This window comes from Lacerta agilis, chromosome 10 (assembly GCF_009819535.1).
Source record: "Lacerta agilis isolate rLacAgi1 chromosome 10, rLacAgi1.pri, whole genome shotgun sequence".
Classification (NCBI taxonomy): Eukaryota; Metazoa; Chordata; class Lepidosauria; order Squamata; family Lacertidae; genus Lacerta; species Lacerta agilis.
Window position 1 is genome coordinate 31,869,137 of NC_046321.1, and position 18,809 is coordinate 31,887,945.

Genomic DNA, 18,809 nt, shown 5'->3' on the forward strand with positions numbered 1-18,809 from the left:
CCCTGCACCACCACCCCCCCCTTGGAACTCCTGTTCATTAAGCCATCTGTGTCTGTGTGTTCATCTGCACCTGCATTATGGCGGCTAGGGTAGGTTCACATTACTGTTTACTCCGCACCACGTTTTCTAATCTGATTGAAGCTGGTTTGAGGGGAACAACACATCAAACAGCAGTTTCTTGACAGTATTTTTTAAGAAACTACAGGATTGATTTGTGTTGTGGCTTAAATTGTGAATGCAGCTTCAAAAATTAGTGGGAGAGCACTGAATAAGTAAGCGGTAATGTGAGCATTTCTGTTCCAGAGGGAAAGTGGAGATAAAACTAATTATTTCCCTCTCATTTTCTGTTTTATAGTTCTATTTTGCTGCTGTTAAAAATGGGGAGGGGTGGATAATGCAAGACTTATACTGAATCCCACCCCTAGCTGTGGTATGAATTGGGAAAATGACATGGGTAAAGGATGAAAACTACCTTCCCCCAATGCCATGGTTCCAATCTGAATCCACAGGCCACATTTAGACTTTACAAAACTGAAGGAAGATCTCCCACTTGTTGGTATCCATCTGTCTTGAGAGACAATAGAGTGAGCCCCTGGGGGTGAAGTCAACAGAGCCGTCTTAAGGGGATCTGCCGCCCTGGCGCGGCTATCCCTCCGGCGCCCCCGCCATGCCGCCTCTCCGCCGCCTCCCTCCCGCGCTTGCCGCCCCTTGGGAGGGGGGTGGGCGAGCGGGGGGTGAGGGGCGTGGCGCTGGAGCGGCGCGGGGCTCTGCGCGCCCTTCCAGCGCTTCCGGGATGGGAGGCGAGGGCGGCCGGCTCGCGCTCCGCGCGCAGCTGGATGGCGCGGCGCTGCTGGGCAGCTCGCGCTGCATTGGGCGGGAGCGCGAGCCGGCCGCCCTCGCCTCCCAGAGCCCCAGCTGGAGTGCTGGAAGGTCGCGCAAAGCCCCGCGCCGCTCCAGCTGGGGCTCTGGGAGGCGAGGGCGGGCGGCTTACAGCCCGCCCGCCGGCGCGCGAGTGCCCGCCTGCCCGTGGGGGCGGGGGCGGGTTGGGGAGGAGGAGCCCGGTATGCCGGCGGGCTCGCGGGGGCGCCCCTGGGGCGCCCAGCGCCCTGGCGCACCGCGCCACCGGCTTCTATGGATGAGACGGCTCTGGAAGTCAAACCTCTTTTCAGCAATGACGGGACCTCCCCAGGATGTGTATGGAGGTCCTCGGCTACCTAGATGACAAGAGTCCCCTCAGCATTGCTGATGTGGTCCAAAGGAAAGCAGTTTGGCACCAGCTTGGCTGCAGGAGTTGCGAGAAGGGGGTGCACAGATGCCATCCAACCATCTTAACAGAATTCATCACAGTCCCCAGACTAACAGGCTAAAGCTGCACAATTCTAACAAAAGGCACAGAAGCTTTGAAAAACCGTTTACCTGTGCACATTGGACAGGCTGGTGCTGCAATGGCAGTTGCATTTAATTCCATTATATTTTTTGCCACCATCACTAGACTAGGGTGCTTAAGGTAGTACAAAACTCTTATTTGATTCTGCTTTAAAACTTGGTAACTCTTACTTTTTACAGAAAATAATTAGGAAAACTATAAATTTTATAAGCTTGCTGGGTCTGAAAAAAGTAGGTATGGGGGAATCAAGTATACTCACTGAAAAAAGATTAGCAAATATCATTTTTCTCAAAGTGGGTAACAAAATAATTTCAAAAGATTTAACTTGATAGCACACTTCAAATACCTGAAGGACTGTCACAGAGAAGGGCTGAAGTATTAGGACAGTGGTTCCCTGGACTTAAGCTTAACTTTAAATCTGAGACAGCCAACATGTTATTGAACTAAACATATTTGTATATTGGGTATGAAGAATTATGGCAGTTGTCATCTAGCAACAACTAGCGAGCACCATGTTGGTTACGCCCACCAGGGTCAGCCCAATTTGGTATTTTGGCACCTCTGGCAAACCACAAATGGTGCTCCCTTCCCCACCAGGGAAGAAGGGGTGAGTGAAGATGTACATCAGGAAAAAGTGGGGAATAAAAATCTACATGGGGATCTGCTGCCCTGTGGATCTTGCTGCCTGAGGCTGTTGCCTCAACTGGCCTCATGGTTGGGCTGGCCCTGACCCCCACTTTCCATCAACAAAGTTAGGGTGGTTAGGAAGGAAAAGCAGACTAAATGTCCCCTTGTTAGCACAGGCAGGGCCATCGCGTCCATTAAGGCAAACTAGGCAATCACCTAGGGCACCAAAATGGAGGGGGCGCTGGCCAGGCTTGGGCGGGGGGGGGGGCAGGATGGGCTAGCAGCAGCTTCTCCACTGTAGCGGAGAGGTGCTGCTTGCCCCCTACACCACCCCCCCGGCTCCCGCTAAAGCAGGCTTTGGTGGGGGGCGGGGCGGGTGAGCAGCAGCTTCTTCGCTACAGCAGAGAAACTGCTGCTTGCCTCTCCACCACCCCCACCTCCCACTAAAGCTGGCTTTGGCAGGGGGCGCCAGAAGGTGGTCTCGCCTAGGGTGCAAGAAACCCTAGCACCGGTCCTGCTTACAGGATATGCCCCCACTCCCTACATTTTAGCACCTTGCTGCAGTCCTGTCTTGCTGCAGATCTCAGCAAATAAACCTGGGTACACCTGTGGATTGTTCTTTTTAGATTGGTACAATAAACTTTTTGAAATTTGCATTCATGAAACCAATGAATTCAAAAGAGCCAACTCTGATACCATTATGAGGAATTGCACTGAGATCCCACACCCAGGAGTGTGCAACATGAAACAACAAGAAGGTGCAATATGATGAGTATTTGTGGGGTTTTTTAAGAACATATAAATCCGTATTGATTATAAATTAGTTACCACCCAAAGAGTCTGGAATTACTGGGATAAATTTGAGAGCACCAGCATAATGTTTCCATGTGATAGTGGCCAAATTATGACCCTAGCAACAACCCACATCACCAGACTATATTATGGTTGAGCAATACTCAGCTGCTAAGTAACTTTATGCCTGCAGTTTCAAATGCCCTATATGCCTATAACAAGTAGCCCAGCGATAAAAGCCCTGGGACGACGTCAGATTTTTGCACTTGCATGCTATTTCTGCGCATGCACTTGGATTCACTACTACTGTACTCTAACGAAGCGTGCATCCCTTTGCTATCACGGTGCATATGAGGTTCTGCCCCCTAACAAAAGTCTTCCCTCCCAACAAAATCCTGGTTACGCCCATGTACGGTGTATCTCTACAAAAAGGTTTTCGTTTTCTTTTCTGGAACGGCTCCTGTTGCATTTAAAGAAACCGCATGATAACCACACCCTCCCATTTCCTTGGGGGGGGGGAACCACCCCTTATCGCCGCCTGTTGTGCAGCTGCGTTAAAAAAAAAAGAAGCCTTGCCCCCTCCCCGCGGGAAATTTTGTTTTGCATCCCTGATCAACTTAAAATGAAGCTCATTGGTCACGCCTGATGAGATCAGCTGGGAGGTAGAGAAGCAAGAACTAGGTAAAACGTTAAGTGAACTTTCACACAAAAAATAGAACACGCAGCTTGGAGGGCGACAGTAAATCCTTGCCAGTTGCCATACGCGAGAAGGCCAATCAGACCGAAAACGAAAGAGAAATCTGCTGAGAGTGCGGCACGTGACGGATGGCTCTGTTCTCAAACGAGCAAGTAAACAAGCTTAGATCAACTTTTGCGCAGGAGGGCAGCGCTTCTCGCCACCGCCGAGCTCCGCAAGCAAGTAAATATTCTTCCTATTTGCTCCCCGCTTCCTTGCGCTTTTCTTTTTAATAAAGCAACGAGAACTTTTTAAGGAATAATTTGGGGTTAGGGACGCGGAGATTCACTCCCATTATTTCACGACAGCCAGTTTGCTCGTAGTTCCGACTTTGGGCAACTCGAGAGGCTTTTCGGTGCTAAATAACTCTCCCTGTCGCTTTGCGCAGGTTTCCCCGCAACTCTGGGGGAAGAGAAGCAACGAGTGCAGTTGCTGTCGATTTTCGCTTAGTGATGGTCTCGCTTTTCTCCAACGCGGGTGGGCAGGTTTTTCCAAGCATTGGAAATAATAAAAAGACAGCAAATTCAGTTTTCGGGGGGGAGGGGGCTGGCTTCCAGCATGTCCGGATATTTTCTGGCAGCGCGTGAAAACGCTACTTCTGAAACACGCTTGGGGTTAAACCCAACTCTTCCATGGCACGTCTGGAAGGCCTGAAGAGCGACGAGGGTTCCCGAGGGTGGGAAGCAGCATGGCGCATCCATTGCCATACACTTAGGATCGGGGCAAAGGGTGTCCGGCCATATCCGCCACGAATTGCTCCCCCTGAGGTGGAAAAGAGGGTTGAAGGCAGAGTTTGGGGGAGCAGTTTGGCCGCTCGGTGACTGGGCGCCTCGTTCTTGTGGTCGCGGGAGAGAGGTGGGTCAGAGCAGCGCCTCCCGGAGGTCGGTTTAGAAAACCTCTTTCTGCACCTGGCCTTGGCTCACCCCCCCCCCCCCAAAAAAAACCCCTCAGGCAGGCTTGAACCTCCTTTCCCCGAGTCTCGTTTTTCCTTTGTTCTCTTCCCGAACAGATCCTGGAAGTTATTTTAAAAGGGGCGTTTGTGTGCCTATGCTCTGCCTGTGTCTTTTAGGCCCACTCCCGTTGCTGCTGGTCTCCTGCTTCTGCCTCTCCCCATTTCCCCCTATATATTCTTAAACCTCCTGGCTCCCGCCCCGCCTCCCGTTCGCTTGTTGTTTTTGTCTTCTCGACAAAACTTCCTTCTTCCCCGCCCCTGGCGCACTATTGTTCTCCTTCCTGCTTATCTCTCTTAATTTTCGCCTGGCTCCCGCCGAGCGAACTTTCCCTTCTAAGCTTTTCCCTCGCACCACCCCTTGGTGCAACCCAGCCCGTGTCTTCTTATTTTGCTTTCGCTTTTGCTTAACATTCAGCCTCTCTCGAAGTGCCTCGGTGAATTTGAAGGCTTGCGAAGTGAGTAGCAATCTAGTTAATTTAGGTGATGATTTGCTCCTCCCGGCGACTCTCGTCTTCAAAGCCCTCTGGCCGCGATCTCCTTGTTATTCCTGTTTATTTCTCCTCCCTCTCTCCGTCTTTGGGAAAAATGCACGCAATCTCCCTAGGGACTGTGGTCTCGTCCAGCCCACTGGCGTCCGCAAGTGCGGGGAAGGGGGTCAGTCCTCTCAACCCTAATAGCAGAACGCCAAGATTTCAATGCTTTGAAATGGTTTATAGCCTTTGTAGTGCTGGAGATACCTATGGGGCAAAGTCTGGTGTGTTTGGTTCCCTTCTTTCCTGTTTTTAGCCAATAAGCTAAGTGGTAGCAATGATTGACATTTAGATGGGAAAGCATCTAGCCAATTGGACAAAAACGGAGTCTACAGTGCAGTACAGTTCAGGCGTTGGAAATTACTGTTTCCATCTTCTTTTAAGCCTGTTTGTGCTCCCTGAAGGAGTGATTGCTGTTGTCCTATATAGAAAACAGTTCAGATACTCAGAATTTCAACACTTTCTTTCACCTGCCTCCTGCCTGGAGGGGTGATGGTATTGTTCTTGCCATTGGGATGTTTTGTATTTTATTGTTAGGTATTGTTTCTGTGTTTGTTAACGTGAGGTGTTTGATATTAGTGTTTAAATCATGTTCTTTTTTTGTAACTTTTGAAATAATTACTCCGCTAGTGCCAATGTAGATAAAAGTCCTATTTTGCATCTGCTCCCCTCCATCTTCTCTATCTGTTGTCCTTTCTGATGTCAAGGTATCTTAGGGAATTGAACACTGCTATGTATTTTTAAACAGAGTTTTTGAATGCTGTGGAACTGTCTCATGTACAGTGACAAGCTGTTATCCTGATGCACACTTAAACTTAAGATAAGCCTCATTGCACACAGATGTATTAAATTTCCAGAAATGTTTAATCCCTGAAGGGGGGAAACCATAGGGGGAAATGGAAATGTATGCAACACCAACTTTCTTACCAAATCCAAATTTATTTTACTATTTTAACAAGATGAAATGCATATAAAATTGTTTGCTGTGTTTGAGATTTATAGAGCATGGTTACTCAAAAGTAGGGTCCCTGTTTAGTGGACCTTACTCCCAGGTAAGCACACAAAGGTTTGTATAAGCAAAATTGCAAGTACATGTTTGAAGGGAGAGTGAAAAGGTTGTCTGAAAGGAGTAGCCAGGTCAAAGGAACAGTGGATGGAGGGCGCTTGCTTCTAGTATTTCCAAACCAGATCAGAGAAGAAGGCAAGCAGCAATTCTCAAGCAACATGTGGTCCTCCTATGAAGATCAGAGAAGAAGGCAAGCAGCAATTCTCAAGCAACATGTGGTCCTCCTATGAAGATCGCAGCACAACAGGGCAAGGGCAACTTTTGGGTTGCATGTGGCCCTTGGCTGTTCTGTTTGGGCCACACTGCCTTTCCTGCTGCCCTGGGGGTAAAGCCTGCTGTTCCTGCATTACTAAGGTTTTCAGGAGCAGCTATATTTTGGCCATGTGACACATATGGGGAGGAAGCTTCAACCTTCCCTTCCCCAGCACTCTGGAAAAAGCATGCTAAGAGGAAGGCACCTTTGGCAAACTGATCAACTCCCTCCCAGAAACCTATGTCCCCATTGTGGAAGGACGTGTGGATTCAGATTTGGCCTTCATTGTCAGTTTCAGACTCACTGTTAAGATTGTGTTCATGGAAGACAATCTTACTCAGCTACGAGTGATCACCAAAGAAGAAGAAAACTCTTCATCTAGCAAAGGTTTTTTCCCCCAGTACTGTACTTCAAATGCAGCTCAGTGATCTTTTGCCTGCTGTTCGGCTGATGCCCAACTGTCCAGATTTAAATCTGTCACCCTGATTTGTGTGCTGGTTGTGTTATCGTGTATAGAATGACAAATTTAAAACTTTTTTTTTACTGTTGAAGTAAATATATATCCAATGTTAAATACTGTAGTGTAAATCAAAGGTTCTCTTGCCTACAGAGACTTCTGCAGATCTTGCTTTTTAAATCATGTATAATTTAGTTGAGATTCCTGCATTGCCGGGGATTGGACTAGATCAGTGTTTTTCAACCACTGTTCCGTGGCACACTAGTGTGCCGCGGGATGTTGCCTGGTGTGCCGTGGGAAAAATTGTGTTTATTTGATTCCTATTCAAGAGAATTACTTTATATATAGTCAATATAGGCACAGAGTTAAATTTTTTAACATTTTCTAATGGTGGTGTGCCTCGTGATTTTTTTCATAAAACAAGTGTGCCCTTGCCCAAAAAAGGTTGAAAAACACTGGTCTAGATCAGTGTTTTTCAACCACTGTTCCGCGGCACACTAGTTTGCCGCGAGATGTTGCCTGGTGTGCCGTGGGAAAAATTGAAAAATGACTTTATATATAGTCAATATAGGCACAGAGTTAAATTTTTTAACATTTTCTAATGGTGGTGTGCCTCGTGATTTTGTTCATGAAACAAGTGTGCCTTTGCCCAAAAAAGGTTGAAAAACACTGGTCTAGATGACCCTTGGGATCCCTTCAAGCTTTACAACTCTACTGTCATTTTTTTTTAAAAAAAAACCTTATAGATCAGCAATAACAAAGAAACAAGCGAGTTGGGGACAAAAAACACATTCCAGCTTTAAGTACAAAATCCAGATGAAAAGTGAGCCGCATAATGTTGCAATCTTGAGCACCAACCAAAAGCAAAACATATTTTTGTATACATCCAGGCTTAACTGGCATCTGTTTGGCTTCTGCAAAGGAAAGGGAAGCAAATACTGCTCACTCATTTTTCTAGCTGATAAGGAAGAAAACAAGTTAACTTGTGGGAAAGGAGTTGAAAATGGAAGTGAGTAACTGCTAGGTAATAATGGCGCAGTTTGTGAAAATTTCTTGGCGCTGCAGCAAGGTGGTGGCATTAAAGGGCATTTTGGATGATACCCAAAAATCAAACAATTCTTTGGTAGGCATCATACAGAAATCTTAAGAAGCTACTAGTTAGTATATAGCACAAGTGTGTGTTCGTATTGGCTAAGACTGATGAGTTTGCTACCTCCCCCAAAAACAAAACAAAAAATGTGTATATGCACAAGAAGAGCCTTGCTGAATCAGATTAAATGTTTGGTTTAATTAAGTGTCCTGTTTCCAACAGTGGCCAGCCCACATGTTGGGCAGAGAGCATCTTATCCTCCCAGAATCTGAACATCAAAGATTTACTGCCTCTGAGCTTGGAGTTTTCCCTTCAGTCTTGGGAGGGTGCATCCATCCTTCTAGCTCAGTTCCAATCATGCAATCCAGCCAAATGGGACTCTTTTTAAGTCCCATTTATTTCAATTGGAATGTGAAGCACATTAAATATCGCCCATGGAAACCATTGAAACCTCAAATTGCTTTGTATTGCCTGCCCTTATTTTACTGTGTCAATTAAAACATGCTTCTTTCCTGTCTCGCTATTATATGCCTGCAGGAGGGGTGTTATTTGGAATTTCCCATGCCATAATGGCATCATTCTGGCTGCCAGCACAGTAGTAGTAGCATCATTAAATGTTGTGGCCAACTCACACTTTGAGCAGATGATGGATGACATGGTGAAATCTCATTTTCCATAGGTGGCACAATGATGCACTCCAGGCATTGAGGAGGCCTTGGTCTGCTGGTTGCTGTGTACTGGTTAGAACTACCGGTAGTTGCGTCTTATAAAAGGTGAGTATTGGTCATCCTCGTGTTTCCTCCTCCACTTCAATCTTTTTGATTCCTCCAGCCTTGCATGGTCTTGCACACTTTGATGTTATAATGTATAGATTAGATGGTCTGTGTAAAGTACTCCCCATTTTAGGAGGGGGGGAGGCAAGCATCTGGTAGCATCACATTGACAACTAGTATGAGTAAAACTTTACTAGAATATAGCTGCCAGAACTTAGTATTATGTCAGTTGTGTAGAAGTTGCAACCAGTGCTGCCTCTTATCAGCAAGCAGAAGACATAGACCTGAAGGGTATCAAATTTCCAGATAGATAATGTACATTTTTACCACAGCATAGCATAAAATGATGCTGATACCACAGGATAGGGTATCGTTTAAAACCCACATTTTAGCTTTTATATTTGGGGTACCAAATTGTCTTGTACAACAGTCACAGACAAAGGTGCCTTATCAAGTGATAAGGCAATTTACTAAAAACAAAACAAAACTGGATCATGATCTCCAAAAGCTTTTGTCAATTTTACCCTGTTCAATTGGCCCAGAGAGAAAACTTGTGCTCTTGTAACAGTACTAAGTAATAGAAATTGACTTCTTCACCCAGCATAAATGAGTACCTGAGGAAAAATATCTGGAGCAATAGGACAATAGTTACTCTTGATTTTCTTCCACAGTGAAGCCTGATGTGTGTCGGTTTTCAAAATTTCAGCCAGATGTTAGCCTGGAGGGAAACCTTAGAAAGGATGTTGCAAAAGAAGCATAGGTAGTAAGAGACAAGTGCACATTGGCCTGATTTGTATAATGCTAAGCCATGGTTTGTTAAACTATGGTGTATTGAACATTAGCTATGACTCGGCGTTGCGTGGGAAGCCAGCACCTTCCTTTAACCATGGGTTGTTTGGCTACCCTATACCAGGTGTGCACCAAGCTTCAAAGGCACAAGGCAAAAGCAGCTGAAAATAAGCCAGCCTTTGAAGAAACAAGCCATGGTTTGTTTAATCATCTGCAGGGCAACTCAGTTAAACAAACCATTGCTTCACAGATGGGTGGGTCATCAGCATTGCATTCGCAGGCACCAGTATTTCCAGCAGTTCCTCTTTAAACGTGGCCCTATTTTCACTGAATGACAGGATTGGACACCTACCATCCCTTCTGTTCCGAACAGAGGAGATACAAATAAGCTTTTCACTGTGAGAGAATGTGGTGGCTGATATAGGTGTCTGTTTCCCATTGATAGATGGGACATAACCGGACCATTTCCTGGTCCTGTCTTTTTACATTCTTTTAGATGCAATGGCCAGTTTGTAGTAAGTCATGCTCCCACAACAGGCATTTTGTGATGTGTCGTGCCCCCACAGCAGCTGTCCTGTTACTGATATCCATGACACGTTCTCAAAATTCCAAGAGAGCCTTGCATGCAAACGAGGCCAATGAGTTCGATTTTGTAATCCTTTTCTTAGTCACAGCAGTCTTAAATTACTCCGGTACCTTACATGCCAAATGTCACTTATATGTGTTGAAACTGGAAGTAAAAGCATCCTTTTGCATCAATCCCCATGAATAACTTTGTAGTTAAGAGTCGTTCCCATGTTCTTTACCCTTTGGTTGCATTGGAGCCACACAGTTCAAGGTGGTGGTGCTTTTTGCAGGATTTTGCACCCACACTGCTCACCTCACCCTTCCCATTCAAACCACATTAATCTTAGTGCTGAGAAAAGGCCATTTGATGGCACATCCATTACTGTAGTCCACAAGAAGCGGAATATGGCTGCAATTCCCCCCCCCCAATTCCTATTCAGTAGTGCCCATGTCATCAGTGGCAACAGGAACATTTGAATGTTACATGTCTCTCCCCACCACTCCCAGTGTTAATGACCGAGAACTCCTTGCAGTAGCAGCATTTTTGTAGCTGTTTGAAAGCTAAATCACCAGCTGCTGTTCCCATCATACAACCACCACCCCTCCACCAGGAAATGCTGCTGAGCAGTGTGAAGATAAGTTGTGCACAGAACCTCTCGATGTTGCATCCTGAGTTATCAATTACAGGTGATTACAGGGATAGCACGCAAAGCCAAAATTGTGTATACTTAAAAACACATTTGGGTCAGTGGTGGATGGGATTGCCAGAGTTTTTCGGGATGCTCACCCCCTTGAGACCCAACTCTTTTGTTGGGGGTTGACGGCTGGGAGGATGTGACTATAAAGCTTCTCCCTGTTTTTCCTACTCCTGTGGTTTTTACAGAGTCTGTGATTAGTCCAAGGGAACTAGCAAACCACCTGCACGCCATACACCTGTCAGTCCAGACTGTCCCTACACTTATATTTTAACCAGCCACACGTTTTATCTTCTAAAAAGCTCTGGGTGGCATACATGGTCTCTTTCAACCTTTCCCTACTGTTTATCCTCTCAGGCTGAGAATATGGCTGGCCCAATATCAAGTGGGCTTTGGGGCTAGGCTAAGTGGGGATTTGACCTCTTGAAACTGAAACTTGTTATTTTTCTCCTTCCAGGTGGCCAGGATGAAAATACAACAGCCATGCTCGAAAGACATTGCTAAGCCCAGCACTGGTCTGCAGTGGCAAAGGTTCAGCCCATGGCTTTTCTACCTGAATAATCTCTTATTGGCAATTGGCTATGTAACTCTGCTGCTTTACGCCCTCATCTGGAAAGCTGGGAATATTGTGGACTCTCCCACCAGAAAAATTGGCTTTTACAACTTCTGCTGGTGGGACCAGGAAGCAGAAAAACTGGAATGCTTCAAGAACTTGGAGAAGGTGGGCATCAACAGTGTTGCGCTGGTGTTGTCAAGGATCTGTGTATATTCTACGCCAGTCTTGTGCCTCTTTGTTGCCACTATAGTTTTGCAAGCCATGTGCTTGAAAGACAGAGATGGATTCAAACTGGCCTGCATCTTTTTGGCCATTGGCAGCTTGATGTTGCCCGTTGGTGTCGCTTTGTTCATCTTCCACACTGAGCCATGGATAAGGGTCTCTGAATTTGGCGAGGTTTTTGTAGCCCTAGCTGGGGCTCACATTTTGATGCTACTCCACTTGATCTTTATTGTCCTGTTCCTTGCACATTGCAAGCATGCTCTACCCAAAGGACAAATCTTTCCTGTGTAAATATGTGAAGTTCCTGCCTGGGATACCAAATGCTGTAGTGGATTTAAAAGATCAGTGGATCCATTGACCCTGATGCCTTTCCAAGCCCTCACATGAACGATGAGCATGTTGGGGGGAAGAGTTGGCATTCCTAACACACAGATATTTCTCTCTCTATCTTATTAAGTGCCGGGGGAGGGAGGGAGAGATTGCATGATTGGTGCCTTCTTCAATCAAGCACTCATTTAGGTGTGATCAATACATGGCTCTCTAAAAGTCAGCAGTAGCTAACTGCTGCTTGGCAGTGTTGAAATTTTGCTGGGCATCCAAACTGTTTAGGGGAAAAAATATTGATAGAAGATAAGCTAGTAGTACAGGTATCTCACAAGTCATGGTTTGACTTACAAGCCTAGTCATTATTTGTGTTCATCAATTGCCCCATCCTCTGCCATATGCAGAGGAGCAGTTTTCTCATCTGTGCTGAGATTTAGAGAAAGTAAAGTACAGCATGAGTCACTCACTGCTTTGAAGAGACTTATCCTGCTGCTTCTTTTCTCCAAACTCGTGTAATGCGAGCAAAAACTTGAGGACGGAGTGACCCTCATCAGAGGAAGAGGCATCTTCATCCCTGCTGAGACTACCACTGTAGCATGCTGTTCTACCACTACCATGCTAATGTTGCACAAGTTTTGGGTTTTGTTTTTTGGGGGGGGAAGTGATATACAGTGTTCTTTAAAAACTTTTGTATTGATCAAAGGCGTTTAAAGTTGGACGTGGTTGTGTATTTTCTAGCTTTCAACCAAAGACAGGTTCAATGAACAGGAGCCAGGATTACTTCACTTCCCTGTGTAGTGATGGCTGCTAATATTCCATTTATTCATGCCATCAATCAAATGCAACGGTGCACAGGGCTGCTGCTTCTTTTATGCTTGGGGTGGGGACCTTGCAGCCCTCTTGTTCGGACTGCCAACTCCCACCAGTCCTAGGCAGCATGGTTAATAGGAGGGACTATGGGAATTTTACTCCAGGGTCACGGCCTCCCATCTCTGCCATGTGCAAGATTCCTGGTTTCCTTTGTGTTTAGTTGTTTGCAAAATAATTTGTTTAAGTATGGTTGAACACACGTTGCAGACACCTAGCTGCTGCTATCATGAGAATACTGATAGTGACTGATAAAAGTGGGAGCGTTCTCTAATTATATATGCTGATGTGTAGCCATATTGCTATGTGATGCTGGGAGGTTTTTCTTTTCCTTCAGTTCCTATTAAGTTTAAACAAAGCATTTGGGAAGCTTAACATTATACAATTGTAGCCAAATAATACTTTTTCCAAGTGTCTTGTGGCCAAACCAAAGTCTTTGTTACTTATACAAGAGATATGGAAATTAAAGTTTTGTTAAAACACTACTCGGTGTGACTTATTAAAAACAGAACAAATACCCATTGGAAGCATTTTATCTTATCTACCAGTTCTGTACTCCTTTTTTTAAGTGCTTCACCAACATTAGCTTAGCAATCCTTTACAGAACAGGGATAGGCAACCAATTGTCTGACTTTCATGTGTCCAAATTGCCACAGTCTCAAATAAGGCATTATCTGCTTATGCTTTAAAGTTAAGTAAAGAAGATCTCCCGGACATATTTTAAGGCATCCTCCTCCTCCTCCTGCTCACATTTGGTCTTCTCACTGCAGCCTAAATCCTTCAACTCCTTTGGGGGTTTGGATCCAACATTGGGGGTTCTTCTGCCTTGGTGGCTGCCACTAACTGAACTGCAGACAGGATTTTCCAGCATTTGTTCAGGCTCTTGGGATTCATCTGATGAAGTTGTCTCAGCTTCCTTGGCCATGCAATTCTAACAAGTAAAAGAATAATGTTAAGTACTCATTTTGGCATGTTAGGTAGCAATCTCTTGGAGAACCTCCATTCAGCACTTGGGCCAAATTTGGACCACCAGGCAATTTTCCCTAAACCATATCAGATGTCCAGTGTGGGGGAGTTGGAGTCGCAGCTAGATCAGCTGCTTTTGCAGCTGAAACCAAAATTGACCTCCCTGCACAACAGTTGATACATGGGGGCATTCAATCTTGCTTAGTTCAGGTATGCAAAAGTGTTACCTGCAGGGAACTATTGCATACCTAAACTACAGAAAGCAGGATTGACCTTCCCTGAGCATCAACTGATGCATGGGAAGTGCCAATGTGTGTTGGTCAATATCTTGTCATTACAAATATTTTTTAAAAATAATGGTGAATGTCCATGGCCACACTCTCCTGTCAAAGTTGGCCTGCAAAAGGGCAGGGAGCTAAAAATGGAGGTCACAAAAGTCTATTCACTCCCGTATTCAGGGTACATAGTTGCCTAGCATGGAATAAATGCATAATTTTTTATGTCCAGCCCAGGGAAGTAGGAATACATGCTCATTGTGAATGTTGAGTCCATTCAAAATCCTGGTCCCTTACTTCAAAATTTCAAGTGATTCTCCATGGCCAAACAAACAGGCTGGAGCCACTGCTGTGTTTGTCAGAGAAGGGGACAACTGCAAATATAAACTACGTTTCAGTCACAATGTAATTCTCTCAGCCAATTCTACTGAGAGAAGGATTAACAGAAGAGGGTCAGCCAAAAATCATCAGATGGGAGTGAAGGTGCAAATACCCATCAGTGCTCACCTCAGCCATAATGCAAAGAGCTGCATCTACTAGCTCAGCTTCATTCATACAATAGATAGTCTCAAATCTGCAACAGCAAAAAAATGTTTCATGAAATCTAAAATCAACCAGACAGAAGATAGTTTGGAAAGTACATGCTCATACACACCAAAACTTTTATTTTCTGCAATCAGACTTAACGAAAACTTAGAATGGAGCAGGTGAGATGGGACTGGGCCAGACTGCTTCTGCACCGAAACATTTACGAGCAACTGGAACACGGAAGCAGCACAGCTGACGCCCACAAATAATAATTTATTTGTACCCCACCCATCTGGCTGGGCTTTCCCAGCCACTCTGGGCGGCTCCCAAACGAATGTTAAAACAATACAGCGTTAGATTCACATTTTAAATTTTAATTGTGTTAAATTCACACAAGACTGCAGACAAGCTTCTAGTTGAATCGGCATGGTCAGTGCTGTTGCCATAGCAACACTGGCACCAAAATCTGCAATAGGCTCTATTCCCTGCCACCTCTAATGCTACCATCACTGGGCACAAAACAACTTGAACATGTTCAAAGTGTATAAGGCAATGCTTTCCAAACCCATTAATGATGGAGGGGAAAAAGACAAGACTGCCAGTGTGCCAGTTATTCTGCCTTTCTTTGGGAGCCACCAACATGTTTTATAGAGGAAACTGCCTTAAACTACGTCAGACCATTAGCATAGCATTGTCTACACTGGCTAGGAGCAAAATCTCCATGGTTTCGGGGTTCTCCCAGCCCTATCTCAACATGCCAGGGAACGAACCTGGGACCTGCCATACCACGGAGCTACAGCCCTTCCCATTAACATGCAGAGAAAGTCAAACGTCTAGATGGAAGACTGGGATAGCTCAGTTGGTAGAGCACAAGGCTCTTAACCTCAGAGTCATATAAGTTTTTGTGGGGCCCAAACCCAAGTAGAGGCCAAGGTGAAACCCAACCTTCCTTGGCTTAAAAGAAACACAAAAGCAACTTACTTTGCCAAAGCTGCCTTCTTCCTTCTCTTTGGCTTCATCCCTACTTGCTGTGCTGGCTCAGTCACCCTCTTTGTCATCCACGCTGGGAGGATCCTCTTAGCTGCTTCAGGAGACCCCATTTCCTTCTGTTCCAGAAGACAGGGAACAGCTTTCACAACATGGGAACTGAGAATCCCTTTGCAGCAGAGTTAATATTATTTATTAGGGAACAGTGATTGAGCCGTCTACAAGAAAGGGGAGTGAGCTTATAAATGGGCTTTCTGATTATCACAGAATAAGTTATATAATGGCTCAGTTCAGTAGTCTACTCATTCTAATTTCATGACATCAACAGGGATGACAGGAAGAAGAGAGGCAGGCAAACCTAGGAGACATGGAAGGGGCTGGACTATGAAAGTCCAGCAGCTGTTGCTCAGGACAGGGCACAAAGAGGAGCACTAGTTTTATGTAAAAAGAGAGAGAAGCAAGACACAGCTATTCTTGTTTTGCTAAAATTTATAACCCTGTAACAAGCTCTCCAGGAGGCAGTGGAAGACAGGAGTGCCTGGCGTGCTCTGGTCCATGGAGTCACGAAGAGTCGGACACAACTAAACGACTAAACAACAACAAAAGAAGCTCTCAACACCGTTTACAATACACTCTCACTGTTATTTTTTGTTAACATCCCTGATCAAACCAACTGTACAATAAAGCGCAGGCAACTACAGTAGTACCTCTGGATGCGAACGGGATCTGTTCCGGAGCCCTGTTCGCACCATGAGCAGTCTGCAACCTGCAGTGCCGCTTCTGTGCACGCGCAGGTTGCGATTTGGTGCTTCTGCGCATGCATGTGACGTCATTTGACACATCTGCGCATGCGTGAACCGCCAAACCCGGAAGTAACCCGTCCATTTGCTCAAGGGGCACATGGGAAGTTTGCCTGGAGCGGCATTCAATCAACTCCTGCAAGTTCTCTGAGAAAGGGGAATTTCCTGCATAGATTTCTGCATAGATCATTGTCCTGGCAAGAGATACCTCTGGCAACCTGTGAAAGGGATTTGTCTGAACCGGGGTGGGGGGTGGGTGGGTGAGGAATCTCAAGCCTAGGGGCTGAAGCTGGCCCTCCAGGCCTGTCTGGCCCTTGGATCTCTTCCCAGGCAGCACCTGTTTCTCCCAAGTCAAACCCATCACTTCACACACACTTTTCGGGGCTAGGGGGTGGCTGGAAGGTGTCCCTGAACTCTGATAATGTATGAACTGGGGGCAAACAGGTGTGTGAATAAGTGTAGAAACTAGCCTATGGTAAATGTGACATCCCTTGCTCCGCCCAATTTTTTCTCCAGTCCTGCCCACAGCTGGCCTGCGGGCCCTGGAAAGCTGTCCAGAAGGGAATGTGGCCCTCAGGCTGAAAGGGGTTCTCCAACCCTGGTCTGGACTCTTGCCACCCAAGCACCAATTCCCATGAAGGGTAATCTAGCAGCAGATAAATTTTAGTTATAAGTATGAAGTACATGCAATGACACCATGTTGCAGGCCTGGAGAGAGAGCGGTGGGGACCTGTTACCTATACAGGACTCCTGTTTCTAATTGTGCTTCAGGGCAGGTCCCGCAGGAGAGAAGCACAGTAGCAAAAGAATTAAGCAATGCGCCCCCTCCCCAATGCAAAACACTCAATGCAGACATGATTTCAGGGCAAATAAGCTGTCTTTTCATTCGCCCCTTATTTGCGCAGTTGTCCAAGCGCTCAGTCACTATCAGTGTATAAACAGTTCGTATATTCAGTCCTCAGAGACTGTTCTCAGGAGCTTAGGTAGGAGAATAATGGGATGACAACTACTGTGCTACCACGCTGTGTCATCTACAACGTAGAGCTTTCCAGAGGTATTTGGCCGGCAACTTTTTACTAAGGATGTTTAGTTGCATGTTTAACTCCCAGCTGAGCAACGCTGAGTTGGGTCCCGTGGGCCACTCTTTTAACTTTTGCAAACAACAAGCACTCTACTAAGAAGCCTCAACATTCAAGCCAGGCCCCGGGGGTTGCTCACCACCTCTGTAGATCACGCTTCTTCCTCTTGCTCGCTCATCCTCGCACCCGACGCCAAGAACTGCAGCCAGGAAGGACTCCCGCACAAGCGGCTCCCCCCGCGCGCGCAAACTTCGCGACTCCCTGCCTGGAACTGCAGCTTCCCGCGAGCGCCGCCCGGGAACAAGCGTCTCTTCCGCTGCACGGGAGCAACCGGCTCCACCTCCCTCTCCTTCCATTGGCTGACAACTCCCTCCTTGCAGCTTTCAATGGAGGGCGAATCTCTCTCCCAGGCTCCGCCTCCTGCCCGAAGCTGCATTTCCGAAAATCTCAGCAGTCAAAACGGACCTGAGAAGGCAGCAAAGGCGGGTTGTGCATCCGCTGAGCTACCGCAGCTTCACTTGCGCCGTCATATATAGTCTCTGCAGTACCAACAGCAGGGGAGAGTAAACCACTCCTGTTTATCTCATGGCAGCTGCATCTACTTAAGTGAAATACTTTATTGCTGGAGTAAACTGCTCTTTGAGAGAAGGGGTAAAGTAAAGGTAAAGGTAAAGGGGTCCTGAAGTTGAGGCTCCAATACTTTGGCCACCTCATGAGAAGAGAAGACTCCCTGGAAAAGACCCTGATGTTGGAAAAGATGGAGGGCACAAGGAGAAGGGGACGACAGAGGATGAGATGGTTGGACAGTGTTCTCGAAGCGACTGGCATGAGTTTGGCCAAACTGCGGGAGGCAGTGGAGGATAGGCGTGCCTGGCGTGCTCTGGTCCATGGGGTTGGACACGACTGAACGACTGAACAACAACAAGGTCCAGTCGTGTCCAACTCTGGGGTTGCGGCGCTCATCTCGCGTTACTGGCCGAGGGAGCCGGTGTAGTTTCCGGGTCATGTGGCCAGCATGACTAAGCCGCTTCTGCCGAACCAGAGCAGCGCACAGAAACGCCATTTACCTTCCCACTGGAGCGGTACCTATTTATCTACTTGCACTTTGAAGTGCTTTTGAACTGCTAGGTGGGCAGGAGCTGGGACAGAGCAACAGGAGCTCACCCCGTCGCAGGGATTCGAACCGCCAACCTTCTGATCAGCAAGCCCTCTGGTTTAACCCACAGTGCCACCCACGTCCCATTCGAGAGAAGGGGTATGGTTCTATAAATTTATTAATTCTGTATTCCACCCCTTCGCCCAAAGATCTTCACCCAAAGGCTTCTTCAGTGTAAAACGCTTTACAGAAACTTAAAGAGTTTCCCTTCCACATCACCCTGTGATTAAGACCTGTGTTACTCTCCCCATGCACCACAAAGAGGTTAGGCTAAATGACCCTCGTGGTCCATAAAGTTTCTTTTAAAGCCACAGAAGCAACACACACAGGGAAAA

At 46.4% G+C, this 18,809-nt stretch overlaps 2 protein-coding genes across 3 annotated transcripts; one reads left to right on the top strand and one right to left on the bottom strand.

The window, feature by feature from the left end:
• Nucleotides 1-11,156: 11,156 nt before the first annotated feature.
• TMEM140 (transmembrane protein 140) lies at nucleotides 11,157-12,472 on the top strand. The gene has a single exon (XM_033162539.1). It carries the CDS (start codon nucleotides 11,181-11,183, stop codon nucleotides 11,781-11,783), a length of 603 nt encoding a protein of 200 aa, XP_033018430.1. The 5' UTR covers nucleotides 11,157-11,180; the 3' UTR covers nucleotides 11,784-12,472.
• A 728-nt stretch (nucleotides 12,473-13,200) lies between these two features.
• Nucleotides 13,201-17,691, bottom strand: CYREN (cell cycle regulator of NHEJ). Of its 2 annotated transcripts, none has more exons than XM_033162537.1 (4): nucleotides 17,458-17,691; nucleotides 15,434-15,608; nucleotides 14,432-14,498; nucleotides 13,201-13,614 (listed from the first exon to the last, which is right to left on the bottom strand). In XM_033162537.1, the coding sequence occupies exons 1-4, from the start codon at nucleotides 17,672-17,674 to the stop codon at nucleotides 13,375-13,377; spliced, it is 699 nt and encodes a 232-aa protein (XP_033018428.1). In that variant the 5' UTR covers nucleotides 17,675-17,691; the 3' UTR covers nucleotides 13,201-13,374. The 2 variants fall into 2 exon arrangements, with proteins under 2 accessions (XP_033018428.1, XP_033018429.1); XM_033162538.1 differs by having other exon boundaries at nucleotides 15,434-15,558; nucleotides 17,458-17,573.
• Nucleotides 17,692-18,809: the final 1,118 nt, after the last annotated feature.